Source organism: Amblyomma maculatum, chromosome 2 (assembly GCF_055883805.1).
Source record: "Amblyomma maculatum isolate TAMU_Amacu chromosome 2, ASM5588380v1, whole genome shotgun sequence".
Lineage (NCBI taxonomy): Eukaryota > Metazoa > Arthropoda > Arachnida > Ixodida > Ixodidae > Amblyomma > Amblyomma maculatum.
This window is the reverse complement of record NC_139345.1, coordinates 55,482,568-55,500,279: the sequence shown is the minus strand read 5'-3', so window position 1 is coordinate 55,500,279 and position 17,712 is coordinate 55,482,568. Positions and strand designations below refer to the sequence as shown.

The 17,712-nt window shown below is 44.6% G+C and overlaps 1 protein-coding gene across 18 annotated transcripts in view; it reads left to right on the top strand.

Moving 5' to 3' along the window:
* Positions 1-14,934, top strand: part of LOC146198696 (alpha-1-macroglobulin-like) — a 125,880-nt gene extending 110,946 nt beyond the window's left edge. For all 18 annotated transcript variants that reach the window (XM_084594180.1, XM_084594192.1, XM_084594187.1 and 15 more), the window contains 13 exons: positions 704-940; positions 1,667-1,718; positions 1,844-1,936; positions 4,470-4,646; positions 5,526-5,764; positions 6,596-6,827; positions 7,480-7,667; positions 10,168-10,380; positions 12,167-12,282; positions 12,465-12,552; positions 13,276-13,350; positions 13,747-13,849; positions 14,316-14,934. In XM_084594180.1, coding sequence (XP_084450306.1) covers positions 704-940; positions 1,667-1,718; positions 1,844-1,936; positions 4,470-4,646; positions 5,526-5,764; positions 6,596-6,827; positions 7,480-7,667; positions 10,168-10,380; positions 12,167-12,282; positions 12,465-12,552; positions 13,276-13,350; positions 13,747-13,849; positions 14,316-14,359 — 1,857 coding nt within the window. In that variant the 3' untranslated portion in view covers positions 14,360-14,934. The remainder of the gene's footprint in view (positions 1-703; positions 941-1,666; positions 1,719-1,843; positions 1,937-4,469; positions 4,647-5,525; positions 5,765-6,595; positions 6,828-7,479; positions 7,668-10,167; positions 10,381-12,166; positions 12,283-12,464; positions 12,553-13,275; positions 13,351-13,746; positions 13,850-14,315) is intronic.
* The last annotated feature ends 2,778 nt before the right edge of the window (positions 14,935-17,712 follow it).

Sequence of the window (17,712 nt, the reverse complement as noted above, 5' to 3'; positions counted from 1 at the left end):
AATATTCGCGAAAAACTACGAGAAAAAATTACAAGGCTTCAACGCTGCTGAACCAAATATTGAGCGAAAGCATTAGCTGCGGGTGACCAAGTGTTGTTCTTATACTCTTTTTCTTCTTCCTCAGCCCACATATAAAGCTCCGCTTTAACCAAGCGGCATGAACATGCCTTAGTGGCCTATAGGGGTAACATGAATTCCAGGGTCCTAGTAGGCTGATTCTGACATAACCGTCCGCTGTGAAACGAGGGACCTAAGTTGGCAGCTCCTGCCAGCCCACATATAAAGTCCCGCTTTAACCAAGCCGTATGAACGTACCTTATTGGGCTCTAGGGGTAACGTGATTGTCGGGGTCCTAGCAGGCTGATTCTGACATAACCGTCCCATGTGAAACGAGAGACCCAAGTTGGCAGCTCCTGCCGACCGCTTGAGTTGGTAGCCCAGCTCTCACCCTAGTGTCACGTGGGGTGTGACGTCACAGCGTCACATGGGTAAGACGTGGCTACCAGCCACGCTACGCTGAAGGCTCGAAACCTAGAGTAGTATTGCTTTCGCAATAAAAAAAGAAGTCTCGCCAAACAATGAAACATATGCAGAAGACCTATACATCGAGCTGTGCCTGCACCTGACATTGCTGGATACGCCGATTTCATCACGTGGCCTGTACGTTTCCAAATTTACATTTGCGAACGCATTCCCATTGCAGGTTGACCTGAAGCTGGCTGAATCAGCGGACTATCATATCGAGGGCGAATCGGAAACGACGCTTTGCGTGTGCGGCAGCAAGAGCCAAGTGCACAAGTTCCAGATCCGGGCCCAAACTATCGGAGAGGTGAACCTGACTGTGTCGGCGGCCGGATCTCAGAGTGACGCTGCCTGCGGAGAGCAGCCCACTGAGAAGGTGGTAGCCAGGGACGCAGTCACACGGCCTCTCATCATCGAGGCGAGTATCGATCCTTCTTTCACGGACTCTGGGTCTGCGTTTGCTACTTTTCATATGCCATGCAAGCAGTTCAACGATGATTTTAAGAAAATGCGTTCCCAGCAACTAATGAGTAGATTAGCCATATGAGTGTGCTCATGTGATGGTGATAGTCATTGCTTCCTTTCTTTAAATAAATTCGGCAATACGTGAAGGAGAAAATAGTGTGATCGGTTTACTTTTGTCGGCACCTGTACCTATACCCCCTTATGTAACTGCGCTTGCCAAGCAGTAGACACTAATGCTTTTTTCCCCGGTTGAATAATGCAGTTTTAGTTTTGATAATTCCTGCACATATTGTGACATGCGATGAAGGATTCCTCGTGGTGTCTTTTTTTTTTCTTTTTTTTTTTGAAGCGTTATTGCCATCTAAGGAAATACAAAATATTGCAGTAAAGTTCACAAAACAAGACCAACAAAAGTTGGGAAGGGAGATTATTTTTGTTAGCCAACTTTTCGACTTTGGTCTTCGCCTGGGGAAATGAACGCTAATGTTCAGTGTTAGGTAAGAGGCTTTTCCGTGCAAAAAGCAGAACGTGACGAAGCCTTTTTAAAAACCAGGGATAGGAGCTTTTGATGGCATCTCGTTTGACTAGACCTTCAGTGCACTACAATAGCTGGTAAGAGTTTGTTTCGATCTTGACATACTGAAGATTAAAAATTACTTCCTTGCCATGTCTCTTACAGGCCGAAGGATTCCCTAAGGAAGAGACGCAGAGCGTGTTCGTATGCCCTAAAGGCAAGTAATTTTCTTCCTTATTGGTGGCTCATGTGGGGATGTGACCAGATGTTGCGACGGTTGTTCTCAACTGAGTGGAGAATGAAACATTCGCGAGGTTAATATTTTGGTTTGTTATCACGCAGATGCTGGAGAAGGCGGTGCAAAGAACGAATTTGACTTGGCGCTTCCTGAAGACTTGGTGGAGGGATCGGCCCGTGCATACGTTTCCGTCACAGGTAAACGGCGGGTGTCAGCAGACCCGGTTCCTACGCCATGTGATATTATGTGAGCTATCAGTATGTGGAAAACATACGCGTCAGCGACCTACTTGTTCTAGAGAAAGCTCGTATTATTTTTCTCCTGGTCATCCTGAAAAGTTTCTTTGTTTTATTAGGTTATGCATCACGCTTGTGCTAAATGAAATGCGGGGGTAAGGTCCCCTTGGCTTTGCCTAGTCGCTGCCGAAATAGCCCTCTTCTTGAGGTACATGCAAAAAGGTGTCCATTTTTGCTTAAAACTCTACTCGGCTCTAAATGTTTGACAGCAATAAAACCGAGGCTGAGCCAAGGTCACATGTGTCCAAAATTTACAAGCGGTCTTTGAAGTCAAAGAAGACGTGCAATGAGGTAACAGAGAAACCCAAAGTTGCGATATATTTTTGGCCATTTTGCTCCGATAAAAACAAAAGGGTTGCTGTTTCTGTACGTGAAACGTACTCTATATGTTCAAGTTATAGCTACCTCCTCAGGCGCATGCTTCTGCGAGTAGCCTTAGGTTACCAATATCGCTTATATGTAGTGGTGAGCACAAATGGTATACAACGCTCAGACGATGGCGGAGCTCGAGAAAACTTTGTCTTTACTTCATCTAGCAATAGCTATCTAGGATCGAGACAATAGTGAAAGCGCCCCATTTTATCCACATACATGCGTCACTTTTGCTGTCCCTGACGCCGTTGCTAAATTACATTTTGATGCAGTTTTGCCGAGCTCTGTCATTGGCTGAGTGTTGTATACCACTTTTGCTCACGACTGTACGCCATATCACGTGCTGATGTTTTCTGTATTGCTATCACCCATTGGCTTCAATTTGCATAAATGCCGCTTTACCCCTAAGCTATTATATTGTACACCTGTTCTCTAGCAAATAAATTTCTAGTGAAGAGCCCTAGGGCAATGAAATCTACTTGCAATCATAAAAAATTGTAGCGTAGCACAAATGGGCTAGGCATGTATGAATAGTGAATTTTCAGTTAGAACAGAATACAAAGCCAATAGCTATTTTGTTTGTATAGTTTCGAAATTGTTTGCGACTGGAAATGTAGCTGTAAAAAAGGAAAGAGATAGATAGTTAGCATTTGCCGAAAGGTTTTTGCGTAATTAATTGAGGCAACTGAAGTAAATATTAGACGAATAAAAAATAAATGTTTTGAAACTTGCATTAGGTAATGCTCAAAGGGGAGTAACCCGAAGTGAACTAATCATCATAGTCTCGAGCCCTTACAGTGAGATTCTTTACATGCTGCTGAGTTTAATTGTAAAATGAACTAGATAATTTTTCGGACATAAAATATGCGCGGCACCGAGTCACGCGTACCACAGAGTTGGGTGTACAAGCGTGGCTGAAATTCCAGGTGCGTCGAACATCCGGCCCCAATTTGTTCGTCAAATATGATCCGTGTCACATACGGCCACGTGACCACGCTGCGACCACGCCTTAGTACATAAAACTGTGAGACAGGAGGTTTTCGCCTAAGTTGTCTGTGACGCGAAACGAAGGCACCGAGCACGTGCCGGAAGTGATATGTGACTGCGTCCGTACAAATAGTTTCCGGTAGCCCTGCTCCGGATGGAGGCGCGCCGGTGGCATGGGCTAGCCCCAGGTGCGAGGAGGAGAGAACACGCCCTCTCGCACAGTCAGACGTGCCGCTGAACGACCGCGCGGGATGCACCTATCCTTGAGAAACACGCTTAAATTGTAATCTTCTGAGGCGAGTACGTGTGCTTTGCCACACGAAAAGGCAGCAGAGAAGCCCGGAAAAGGCGTGACCCTAGACCACGACCGTCAGCACGAGAGAATAGCGGTCCACTTCGCAACGAAGAGTGTGGACTTGCGTTAAAATACTTCGCGGTGCCGTGTTCCTGATCGCGGTACAAAATAAGTGACTATTATTTCCTAATATTCATTTCAACCCCAAATAATGTAACAATTAAGCCGTCGCATGCTCCGAAGTTTGTTTTCGGTTGCATCGCAGCCACGAAAGTTAACGCCGACGAAGCGCTCACTTCGGTCATGGCAGCTAGTAGTTCTGAATTTTTCTCTTTTTCTTCACCTTCATCTTTCGGGCCTTCCATGCGGCAGACGCGCAACGCAGTTTTTGCCACGGTGTGCTCACTTTCGCATCTGAGCTTTGCCCCATCACATGTGCTCGTGCACGGCGTGTCACACCGTCGCATGTCGAGCTGTCGAAGGCCGAGCTCGGTATGCGGTCGCCGCGACGTGCGCGCGACGCGTGCGCGAAGCCTGCCGACGTCCAGAGCAGTGCGGTTCTGCGGCGATGTCAGAGCGAATACAAGACCATGAACTCCAAAAGTTTATTTTCCTTAATGCAAGCGTTTCTCTAACATGGAGTTTTCAAATACTGCTATTGATTTCGGCGCCCGAATGGAATACCTCATTATTTGCATCGATATTCGAAACTTAGCAATACGCTCACAGACCTAGTATTTGCACTCATCAAAACGGCCTCTTGTCTTTTTTGATTCACAGGCGATATTATGGGTCCTGCAATCAAGAACCTTGACTCACTTGTGCAAGTACCAACGGGATGTGGTGAGCAGAACATGGTCAAGTTCACGCCTAATGTCTACGTCCTCGACTACCTCAAGGCTACGGGCAAGAACCAGGAAGACATCGAAAGGAAGGCTGTGCAGAATCTTAAGACAGGTAATAAGCCATAGCTGTGTTCTTCCGTTGGTGTTTCACTTATGCTTTCTTGATTTGACTGCTTTTTAGAGCTAATTTATCACCGCGAGCAGTAAATTAACCTTTGTGTTTTTCGCTCCTTCGCTGTCAGAATTGCGGATTGCTACACAATCACAATTTCTTGAATTATCTCCTTAAAAGTCTATTTTATTGCAGTGATGAGTGCATCGATAAGGCATTATCGTGGAGCAGCGCCATGGAGCGTGGTTAAACTTGACTTTGACCCAACAACACTAATGATTGGACCTGTTTGGATCGATCTATCTGTGAAGTGTTCGCAGCACGAAAAACAACGATGACACGAAGGAACACACAGCATTCGTTATGTCGTGCGTGTTTATTCGTGTCGTCGTTTTTTTCGCGCTGAGAACACTTCAAAGATGGATCATAGCGGTAGTGGTTGTTTTTCGTGTATGCTGCATGAAGGCTTCGAGCAGATGAAATTCCAAAAACTGTCGCTCGTATCACCGGTTCCCGACCTCCTCAGTAAAACCCATCTGCATGCCAGTCAAAATAGTCAAGTGCAGTCCATTCACAAATCACGATTGCATTTGATTAGGTTTGTGAGCGGAACTAATAACAAGGGAATTCACAGCTCTCAGACTGGTGGCCTTTGTGCAAGTACAATACTGAACTCAGAAGCATCACACACGTGCAGCGTCGACTGAACACAAAATCTCTCTCTCTCTCTCTCTCTCTCTCTCTCTCTCTCTCTCTCTCTCTCTCTCTCTCTCTCTCTCTCTCTCTCTCTCTCTCTCTCTCTCTCTCTCTCTCTCTCTCTCTCTCTCTCTCTCACTCTCTCTCTCTCTCTCTCTCTCTCTTTTTTTTTTTTTTCAAAAGGCTACCAACGTCAGCAGAAGTACAAGCACTACGACGGCTCGTACAGTGCCTTTGGAAACCGTGACAACTCGGGTAGCATGTTCCTCACGGCTTTTGTTGTCAAGTCCTTCAAGCAGGCTGAAAAATACATTCCTATTGACGCTGGAAACCTCAACGAGAGCATCAAATGGATCATTACTAAGCAGAAGACCAATGGCTGCTTCCAGAATATCGGAACTGTTCTCAGCTCTGGCTTGAAGGTTAGTCCTAAGTGACGTTTTTACCACGAAATTTTACAGGAGACCTCATCTCTACTTAGGGTTAAAAATCGTAGTGGTGGCAAACTTGCCCCAGTTTGATGTAGCAAAAAGCATATTTTTTGACACATTAGTACTTCTTTTGAGGAGCGCTAGCGTGCCTGGTCGAAGCGTGACTGTGACCAAGAAAATACTCTAATGATATTAGCTCCGCAAGTGTAGTCGCAGAGTATACTACTTTCAGGTGTGGAATAACGGGTCTGTTGCTACCATCTCGGCTGCTACCAAACAGTGCGAAAATTTGTTTAAAGCATGCTTTTTAGACAATTAACAGGGACCGCAGCGCGCGTTAACGCTGCGTATTGATTCTCCGTTGTATCTCGAACTAACCAGAGATAACAATTTGCTTTGTATTTCGTTTTGTTCAACTTGCTTGATACTATGTTTCATTAATAAGAAGCCCAAAAAGAGTGTTGAGAATTGAACACGCTAACAAAACACTTTGGTTAAGCCATGTATTCCAGTAGTACGAATAAGCAGTTGAAAGAACATTGAGTGACTTAAAAAGATGTTTGGACAAAGGCACATCAAGCACTTTGCTGTAAACGGAAGAGTGTATGATGGATGGCAGTTCGCTAAGCTCCGTAATACGGTTAAACGTGCGCGGTTAAATACCTAACACAGGAATAGGTCGTGCTAGTTTATCTTTCGAAGTAAATAGCAGCAAGAAAACGAAAAAATACTGCAGCAGAAACGAAAAAGATTTTAAAAGCATGAGCCGTTCTAAACAACGCTCAAAACCTGTCCGCACGATTGTCTGCTTGGTTTGCGCAGGGCAAAGTGAACTCTACTGCTCCGGGAGCGCTGACCGCGTATGTGCTGACGGCTCTGCTGGAGGGCGGCCTTGCGGACGAGAAGGTTATTGAGTCTGCACTCCGTTGCATCAGCGCCCAGCGTGACCCTAGCGCCCACAACTTGGCCTTATCGGCCTACGCCGCGGCCCTGGCTGGCCATGAGTCTGCCAAGGAATACCTCGAGAAACTAGAATCTATCGCTGTTCACAAAGGTGCGTTGCCCACGGGACTCACTGTGCCCGCAACGGGACATTGCTGAGAACACGTTCTTATGGCAATTTTCCATCTCGACCCAGTGTCGCGCTTGAGCATAGATAAAGATGATAAAGGCTTTCGCCAAGCGCCTATACAGCAAGGCTCCTCCAAAAAAGCCCTGCCATGTCGGAACCTAAGATCCCTTGGGAAATAATTAGTCGAAGATCATAGTCGGCATTTTAAACTCGCAAAATAATCAATTTCGCACCCTTCTCTTTTAATAACTGGAAGAATTCACTCTTTTGAGATGAGGTGTTCCGGTTGGGTGGTTGGTTGGTTGGTTGGTTTGTGGGGTTTAACGTCCCAAAGCGACTAAGGCTATGAGAGACGCCGTAGTGGAGGTCTCCGGAAATTTCCACCTGGGGTTCTTTAACGTGCACTGACATCGCACAGCACACGGACGCCGCTCCGTTTTGCCTCCACCGAAACGCAGCTGCCGAGGTCGGATTCGAACCCGGGTACACCGGCACAGTAGTCAGGCGTCTTACCACTGCACCACCCCGGCGGGTAGATGAGGTGTTCTGTGCCACACTTTGACGTAGCTGGCCTAGTAAACAGCAGAAGCTGTGAGGAAGAATCCCGTTTTGAAATTTCTCTTTCGCGATGCAGGAGGCTTGACGTATTGGAGCAACGCTGGCAAGAAGGGTCCATCGGCGTCGGCCGATGTGGAAACGGCAGCGTATGCGGTGCTCGCCTACCTTAAGCTGAACGCCCAAGAAAACTTGAGCAAGGCGCAACCCATCGTCCGCTGGATGGCCACCAAAAGGAACAGCCGCGGTGGCTTCCCATCAACACAGGTACTTGGATGTAATTAATGAAATTAACAAGGGGATTGAGTTCCTTTCAAGTCTTTCTTCCTGCCCATGACGAATGCCACTGGACATTTCGGGCACCAGGAAATCTCTCTTAGAGCTTTTACTGCAACCTTAGTGTAGTCAGGATACGAAAAAAAAAATTAATTTCTCCCTGGTTGTTTTTTCTCATGTAGGCTTAACTGTTAGACGCCACGACTGCGATTTCAGTGTCGACGAGATAGGTGCTGACTTAGCCACATGAATCTATCGACCAACCACTGCGAGCAGCATTCATAATTGTTGCGCTGCGCTCGTGCTAGTAACAGTCTGCATAGAAACCAGATCGACAAGTTGCAACAATTAAGAGTTTGTACTGCTGGACTCTAATGAGCGCGTTCCTATGATTAGGTAGATTTAGTGTGATTAGGTAGATTTAGTGTTAAATGTCAATTGGTTTACGGGAAAAGAAAGGCGCTGTATTTGTCCGTGCCGTAAGAGAACGGAGGAAGGCGGGAGCGAGCTGTGGAAAGAGAGAAAGAGGTGGCATATTGAATGGTTTGGTTTGGTGGATTTAACGTGACTCAGGCTATGAGATACGCCGTAAGAGGGCTCCGGAAATTTCGGCCACCTGGGGTTATTTAACTTGCATTAACATCGCACAGCACACGGGCGCCTTGCTCTTCGCCTCCATCTAAAAGCGGCCGCCGCGGCCGGGATTCGATCCCGCGGTATTGGGCATAATAGTCGTGCGCCCTAACCACTGCACCACCTCGACGGAGAAATGTGACGTAGTAGAGGGATGCAGAATAATTTCCGCCAGCTGATGATCTTTAACATTCATTCGCTTTGCACATCTCACGAACACCTTTGCACCTCGCGTTTCGATTCGATCTAAATGCGGCCGCCAGGGTCAAGTTTGAACTTGCGAACTCAGTTTCAGTAGCTGAGCGTCTTAACCGTTGAACCGCCGCGGCTGACTACAAAAAAATGTTCCAGGCAATAGGGGAAACTTAGAAGTACAAGACTCTGGTACAACATTCAGTTTAAGTTCAGTTTTTTTTTTTTTTGTTACTGGCATCGCGTGGTTGGAGACGCAAAGGCGTTTGCGAGAGTGCTTCTGTTGCAAAGTGATACTGGGAAAACAACTGGCATGACAGAGGGGACTTTGACCCCGTGGCGAACCAGACTATTGATCTGTCTTTATTTGTGAAATATCTCCAGTAAGCACGCACGTTTGCATGTTTTTATTGAAAAGTGATGGCGAACACGAGAAAAATACAAAGAAAGCCGTTACTGTCGCGATCACAATATTTCGGGACGTGGGAGCGCCTGGCAACTCTGCGCTCCGCGACATCTAACGGAACGTGCCCACTCGTTCGTCTCTCGCAGGCAGCTCTTTATCTTCAACCTATCTCAATGTTTCTTGACTAAGAAAGTCCTGCCTGCCTAATAGCGTCCTAAAAACGTCCTATTTTGTGCTTACCGTGCATAGATAGGGACTGGCATTAGGTGCCGCTGAGATAGCTCGCGCACAGAGGCACTCTAATGTATGCGCCTGGAATCGTTGTCGGTGCAGTTTCGCGTGACGTGCTTTCTCAATTTCTTTGTCCGCTTTTGCTTACCGTTATTTTGCTTTATTGGCAAGACCCCATGATTTACTTACATCCCAATTTTTTCTGCTCCAAGCATCACTGAAAAACGGTATGCCCCTCTTTACATCAAAGCAACTGCAATCAGTGAATGCCTTCGATTAAATGAAAACTTCGCTAATAGAGCTGACGAATCTGTTGTCAACAACATTTTTGCTGCTCCGTTAACATGTAATATGTATAGAACATCCGCCTTGTTTCTTAGATTTCTTCTGTGCTCCAGACGTCTTTGCAATCAGAGCAGTTTACTACCTTTGCTTTGCAGCCTTAGTACCATTTAGTTTACCAACAGTGAAAACTGTGAGCCGCGCCTGTGAGCAGTGCAAGAGCAAGCAGAGAGCAATAAATTCATGCTGAAACGGGCTCTTCACTTCTGCGAAAATATCTGCCTCATAAATGGAGGTACGCGGCCACCTTCGGCGATCACAAATGATTGGCACAGACCCTCAACGTATGGTGCTTTGGTGCACAAGTGGTCGATGTCAGTTCCAATCTATAAACGGCTGGCGTAAGATAGCAGTGAGGGCACAGAGCTACCTGCGAGTGATGAAAGTGCGGGCGTCCGCGATTAGGTGGCATGGAACGCGGGTCCGCTATACGCACTCCCACGTTTCGCAATCTTGTGATCGCGACAATACAGACGACTATTGACAAGAGCTCTATCACTTGTTTGATATATAGATGTAGAACAAAATAGACAGATGAGTATGTGTAAAGATGGCAGCTGCATGTTTTTAACGTCATGAATGTGCTGGTTTCACAGCTCTTTACCTGACTAGAATACAACAGCAAGTCTTCTTTCTGGCCCCATGGCTTAGGTCTTGCTTCATTGAAATTCCTTTTTCTTATTTCAGGATACAGTTCTTGGCCTTCAGGCTCTGTCGGCATTCGCCACTTATGTTAGCAAGGATCCCGTTGACATCACAGTTAAACTAGATGGCACTGATGTCAGTGAGTCATATGACCTCAAGGAGGACACTAAGCTGGTTGTGCAGGAGAAGAAGGTCGTCAACTTGCCCAACAAGCTTACTTCTGAAGCGACGGGTCCCGGATGTGCACTAGTATCGGTAAGCCAATATACTAATATTGTGCGAGGCAAATTTTTGTGAAACCGAATAGAGTTTCGCTGTCGAATCGAATACAGTGCATTTGAAACCTTAAGTGAATACATATCACATAATGAAAGAGGCGAATCGAATATTTTGTAGTTATTTGCTACTTGCAAGGCAGCAAAGTGCTAGTGGTGGTGGTATAATATTGAATAGCTGCTCCTATCGAAAGACGGAACACTTATATCCGCTAGGGGACGCACAGTATGAAATCAGTCTATTAAGTGTGTGGTCGTCATGACATACGCGCAGGAACATTAGTGCACAGACTAATGCCGCGTCTCTAGTGATGCCAGAAACAACAGTTTGAGCCATTACATATCGGATACAAATGCAGAGTTTGCTAAACCTGACTGAACTCTCTCGCTTCGTACAGTCGTAAAGGCCATACGTATGAACAGAATGCTGTGTGGCTATGAAGTGGGCCGTGCTTTTGAAAGAGCCGTATACAAAAAATACTTCGTGTTAGAGTCGATCTTCGAGTCAATCATTAAAAAAAAATGTATGGGGGCACATAAGCTAGTTTTATTCGTTCGATACATTGTTCGTTCAGCGAGTTGATTCACTATTCTAAAATGTGACTGCTAGCGCACCATTATCAGTGCTACACTGTACGATTCTACATATAAGGTGGCGAATAGGAACATTAGTGCTTTTTCAGCTTGTCTACTCCCACGTTTTACGTCTTCTAGGCTCCATGGCAAAGAGAAACATATAGAAACGTCGTAGTTAGTTGCCTAACGAACTGGTTGGACACTCAGACAAACATATTGCACAGTTTTATAGCTGCAGCTTTCATATGAAAAATTTATGGGTCTTATACATAACAGAGTGTGGAAATGATGAATATTTAAGAAACTTAGGCAGCGTACATATCATGAAGTTTGGGACATTTTCTGGAAAAGAGTTTTTGAACGCAGTTTTTTCACGCACTTTATTATAATGCCACGATAACAGTCTATATATCCTATGATTCTCGCTCTGCAGGTTACTAGTTTTGTGCAGTTCATTTGTAATAAAACGCCGCATTGGTTTTCTATGGCATTCTTAATTACTCATAAGTTCAGGATGGATATAAGCAGCAATGTTTTGCCGCGCATCGAAAGCTTAGACCGTTTCCATCAATATGTTTATAAAATTATCATAGAAAATTCGGCAGCTGTGTCATAATTATTTTCCAAAAAGCAGCGCATCGAGTTTCTATGGCACATTTAACAACTCGATGCAAGCGCGGAAAAAAAAAAAAAAAAAAAACAGGAAATTTTCGCTTCGCACCGGAAGCTTAGGCCATGCCTATCAACATACGCATAACTGTCTCTTGCAAACTCTCACAGCTGCCTCAAAATTGACGGGTTTCCCAGAATCACGGGCTTGAGTCGTTGAAATTTCTATGGTCGCATTTTACGCACCGTTATGCTATCGCGGCCCCGAAATTGTTCTCATAGGCCTGCACAGTCTGCGCTGTCGTTTTATTTAGGAATACTGGAACTAAGCCATGTACGTACATCGCTGTTCATGGCACCAGACTAGTTCCCGATTTTATTCTAAAGTGCCGATTTTTGACGTAACAGAACCAGCTCGCTGTGTGCTATGATGTATATTATTCATATTTCATGAAAGAAGGCAGGCATTAGCGAATGTTCTCAGTCAGGTATATTTCTCGACATTTGAGCACGAAGAAATTTCCAGTAATGTGTTGCAATGCACTTCTTAAGTAACCTTTCTTTTTTCACGCATTGCTCAGACAACTCTCAAGTACAACGTTCACAGTGCACCGAAGAGCGAGGGATTCGAACTCACGGCCACTCCGTCGCAAGAGGAGTCTGACTGCAACGACCACAAGCTCAAAATCTGTCTGAGGTGCGTAAACCGCATGAAGTGTTTTACTTCTGCAAACAATCACACCTAGAAGTGTATAATTTGTGTACCTGGTAATATTCTTACTTTGCAGGGCTTAAAAAAAAACGACAATGCAGACTTTCCAAATACTAAACATTGAGAGCTACTCATGAAACTAAATTTTCTCTTTTCTTTATTATTAGGTTCGACGGAGAGCAGCCGTCCAACATGGCAGTGGTGGAGCTCAAGCTGGTATCAGGCTACATTCCAGACGAGGATCATATCTTCGGAGTAAGGATTAACACTCACTTAAAAACATATTTTAATGGCTTTACAGCCTATTTTATTTCAAAAAATCAGTTATACGCATGAAACTATAAATATAAGGTTCCGAAAACCATCAAAAATAGGCATTCGTAAGAAACTTTTCGCGCGAGAAACGTTCAAAGACATACTGCAAACTGTACTTATCTCCTCCTTATTCCCTTCTCGTCAATCTAGTCAAAACCTAGATCATGTTAGCTGCCTGATCTTCGTTTCTTCTCTGTCAACTCATCTTTTTGCACTAGCCTAAGTAAACTGACTTTACCTGTTTTAGGAACCTGTTAATTCGACAAGGTTCCGAATAGAAACGACGCTTATTCTACGTATATGGAGCTCAACTAGTCCAGTCTTACAGTCTAACCTTGTTGGCTTTGTGTCTGTAATGACAAACTGTTGTGGAATATTTTCTTCTTTCTGCTCATATCGTTCATTTCAAGCCGCAAATACCATCACGCAGCATGTGCTGCGGCGGCGCCATGCATTCGACCTTTAAGTCAGAATTTTTAGAATTAACCTCATATCTACAGGTCGAGCGAGCACCAACGACTCCAATTTTGCTGCGCGGAATCATAAATCCAACTGATATCTTCATGGCCACAATATGAAATCCTCTTCATGAAAAAGAAAAAAATTATAGCAAACTTCTGATAATAATGCCTTATGTAATATTTCCAAATATTTTCCTTTCAGCTCTACCGGGAGAAAGACGTCAAGCTGAAGAGGCATGAAGTTGAAAAGAACCAAGTGAACTTTTACTTCGAAGAAGTGAGTGTAGATGTATTGAATTACTGTTAACATAACAATTTTAACAAGTGTTTGCATTACTCTTAACATAACGTAAGAGACACGTGAGTACGTTTCTTCCAAATGCACTAAGCTAACTGAGCTTAACAGGGCTGCCATTACTTATTAGTAGTTAATGTAAAGTCAGAGTGCTTAAGTGAAAATAAATTACTGTTATTATATTTTGTCTGCTATTCTTATGTTTACTAACTGCAAAAATATTCAAGAACAGCAGGCATCAAGAATTGCAAAAGACGCTCATATCGATTACTGTATAATAGTCTGTGCGGCACCTAGACTTGATGAACCATGTGCAGCAGCGTGATCTGGCTTTTCGCATGCGAACAAAACAGTGAAAGTGATTGTGCTTTATTTCAGATAACGTCAGAGAACAAGTGCTTTGATGTCCGCCTTCACCGCGATTTCGCCATTGAAGACGCCAAACCTGCCACAGTTAAAGTATATGATTATTACGAGCAAGGTAAGACTGCTCCAGCCTTTTAACATCGCCTGTAATCATTGCTGTTTCCACTTGAGCATGAAACTACTCAATAAGGTTTAATCTTTTACCATTTAAAGTCATTCCTCTCATTCCCTTATCGCCAGTCCAGACGTGGTGTTTGGAAGTTTCCTCATCCTCTCATATTACAAGCAATCAATCAAGGCTTTCATACACAAAGAATGTAATTCGATGTGGCCGCCCAATAATGTTTCCAAATTGATTCATGACATCATCTATAACGAAGGTCACATACATGGAGTGCACAGTGCAAAGTGTGTTTCCTTAACTAACGAACTACATATTTCAGGGCGGCTAAAGGAGCTTAGCGTATAGCAAGTTGTGGATGCCATTTTCGAATTCTGCAAATGCATTGTCATTCATGGATGATGAAAAACTTGTACTTTGGACTTCAAAATTTTTGTACGTTGTTTTATTCTCTTTGCAGAGAACAGCAACTCCGTGCCCTACTCTCTTGTGGCGTCCTGCTAGTGAACATTGGCCATCAGTTTTCTTATTTCTTTTTGTGTTTCTTTCTCTTCGTCGTATGACGCGCCAAGACAATACGAGTCACAACATCCCATTCAATCAACACGCATTTATCCTCTCGTTCTCAATTCTTGTTTATTTTTATCAGAATCATGCTTTTTCGCTTCCTCGATAGTGTTCACCACCAAAGGCTTTTTTATACCGGTCACACTTTTTGAGACAGACATACATATACGTGCCATGTGGCGAACGAAGAAGAAAAAAGAATGATGGCTTCCACCGCGCGCACTGTGAAGAAAACAAGACAACGGTCACACATGTTTCATCTTATCGCCTCCAGATGGGTTGCGGACGACTGAGGGAACGCCGCCGCGCAGTGTGTGTGTTTGTGTGTGCGTGAACAGAGCCACGAACTTGTGACGTCGCCATGTTGAGTTTCCCGTAGCGCGTCTTAGCCAGCCGAGTGGAAGAGTAGCTTTATATATTTTCTACTTGCGAGAAATGCACGTTGTCATCTGCGAGGCCTCACCGTTACAAATAGTGTCATAAAGAGTAAATAAAGCTAAATTTTTTCACAATCATGTTGTTCATTGGTTCATCTGTCAGAAATCAAGTCAGAAGCATACACATGGGCTCCTACAAGCCTTCAATACAAGTATTTTCCTGGTCGGGATCATCATTATAATATTCCGCTCCTCTCGGGTAGTAGCACCGGTCATATTGCGAGTGTTGAAAAGTAGAAATGTTAACAAAGGTCTCATTGTTATGTCTTCTTACATCTAAGAGGATGTTGCTGATAACAGGATCGGTCCGTTGATGTGGAAAATTCTAGAAATTCTTGAAAGTTTACCTTTCAGCACGAAAAATTGTCTGAGCTTGCTAAGTTTACATCATACTCAACTTTATATGAACTTGTCGAAAGGACGCATAGTAGATGAGTTTCACATATCAGGTGCTCCACAAATATGATCACATGCCAATCGGGAAGCTTGCCAGCAAGTCAAGACAATCTCTTGTAGCATTCACCGCTTGTTTACTCCAGGGATTAGATGTTGGAATCTGTAAACAAATGATTGCTCTAAATTGAAAAGTTCTCAGCAATCTCCGACTTGCGGATGTCACTGCTTCAGTAAAAATCACTGGGCGATATTCAGAGCATAACTGAGATGCCCAGCAGGCATCGGTTGTGCAAAAAGTAATAGGGAACCGAACAAGGGTTGAGCGGGAGCCGTAGTCTGCTAGTCATCGGTTCGACAAATAGACTTGCCTTCGTCAATATTATTGCCCATCTTATATAACTCGATTTACATACAAAACTAAAGCGATACGCGACAGTCTGTAGGGGAACCGTAGTTTATCATTAAAAATCTGCACGTAAATAGTCAGCAGCGCTCGAACGGGCTGCTCCTGGCTGCAAACGCGACGTCTACCACAACGCCTGGCATGATATTGCCTGCATCTGAGCATGCAGCACCATACTGATTACACTGCCTACTGACTTATCGTAGGAACGGTTTACAGCAGCGACTACAAATAATCGCCGGTGAAGGTGATGCAGGCCGCGAAAAAAAAAAGCTCAGATAACACGACTCGGAAAACGTTTGGATGCTAGAGTCATTCGAATGTGCAGCATTTTTGAAACCCAACAAGGTACTTTTATTCCTCTGTCACATGGGCAATCTCAACGCCCATTGAGTGAATGGCCATTGGAATTTTCAAGGGTCATCGAGATGCACCAATGCCACACGGCAAATTTCAATGACGATTAAGTAGTGAGCGTGTCATCCGAGAGATGGCGCCACGGGTAATAACACCCAGTAAAGATATGAAGTGAAACAGGATAAAATGAGGCGGATATCGCACTAACAGCTATTAATAAATGAGAGTTAGTTTAGAGAAGGGTATTCAAATACCACACAGCATGGAATAACCCACAGGGAAGCAAGAGCGGAACGACGACGAATGATGTGCAATCGCCGCATCCATTTCGCTCCAGCGATGTTGCCACAGCTCGGCAGTCTTCGTTGCATTCGTAGTTGCTATCGTTAGAAGCACATATGGGGCTCTTCTTGGTCTCAGTTGTCGCAAAGCGTTGTAAAGGCCGAACATGAGCGAAACACTGTAGCATGCCGCACTGCCATAGAAAAACACCTAGACAGCCGAGAGCAGCGTTAGTTTGTTTACAACTGAACGCCGCACATTCTCTAGAGCGATCTTTTTGACTTCTGAAAAACTAGTTGGTGAACTGTTTAATGTAGTCTAAATAATTTATACCCGAAGATGTTTTGCTTGTTTTAAATTTGTCTTGTTTTTCACCTTAGAGTGAGTGCAGGGCTGCTCTCAATGTTCCTTGGAATTCCAATGGCCATTCGCGAACCCCATTGAGTCAATAACGATCGAGTTCAACCATCATTGAAAACCGCCGTGTTGCAGTAGCCGATCCCCATTGAGTTCGATCTTCATCGACTCAATAGGCATTGAAACGGCCTGTATGACAAGGGTATTAGGCATATTGGGCTATCGCAATTGTGCACTACTGTACTGCGCACCGCAAAGTGAGCGAAAACGCCGAAACGTCTTTTTCGAGTCTGTTGCGGCCTACACTGCATTCACCGGCGATCGTTGGTGTTCGTGACTGTGAACCTTCACTGCGATAAAGGAGCAAGCAGTGTAACCAGTGTGACGGCGCATACTGAGATGCAGCTATTTCAAGTCAAGCTATCTGTAGGCGTCTTACATGTAGCCAGGAGCACTCCGAGAGCTATAGAGAGACGGGCCGGCGACTGTAGCGTGAGAAGAAAATAACTAGAGCAAGGACGGTGTGGAACGCGCTTGTCCGGCATTTTCAAGCCATGAATAACCCGTAATTCCTATTTCTAAAAATGAAAGTGCATAACTTGCATTGCGTCAGCCATTTCTGATGACCCAGAAACTTGGTGGATAACAAAAACTCTTGAAATTATTTGAAGACAGCGCAGCGAGCTATACAGGGACTTGTGTGTTGCAGAGTTTAAATTAAATTCTGCACGCAGACTACTCGCCAATTCGAAGAAAAGTGTCAATCACAATATAACAAAAAAAAAGGTCTACGTTTCTTGGGAAGGAATGCATCTTTCGCACTCCCCTAGATTTTCTTTAATTAATGTGAAGCCAATGTCGCCTGTTAGTGCAATTTTCGATAAGACAGCCAGGCCAACGAGCTGCACAATCTCTAAAAGGAGAAGGGACTGCTCAATCAGAGCACTTGCCCATCGAAGCAGTCGGCCGACCGGGAGCTTGGATCGGTGAGGGCCCTGTCGGCCTGAAAGATTTCAGGTATATTACAGAAAGTTTGAGGTCCCTCCAAGTTAACCAGC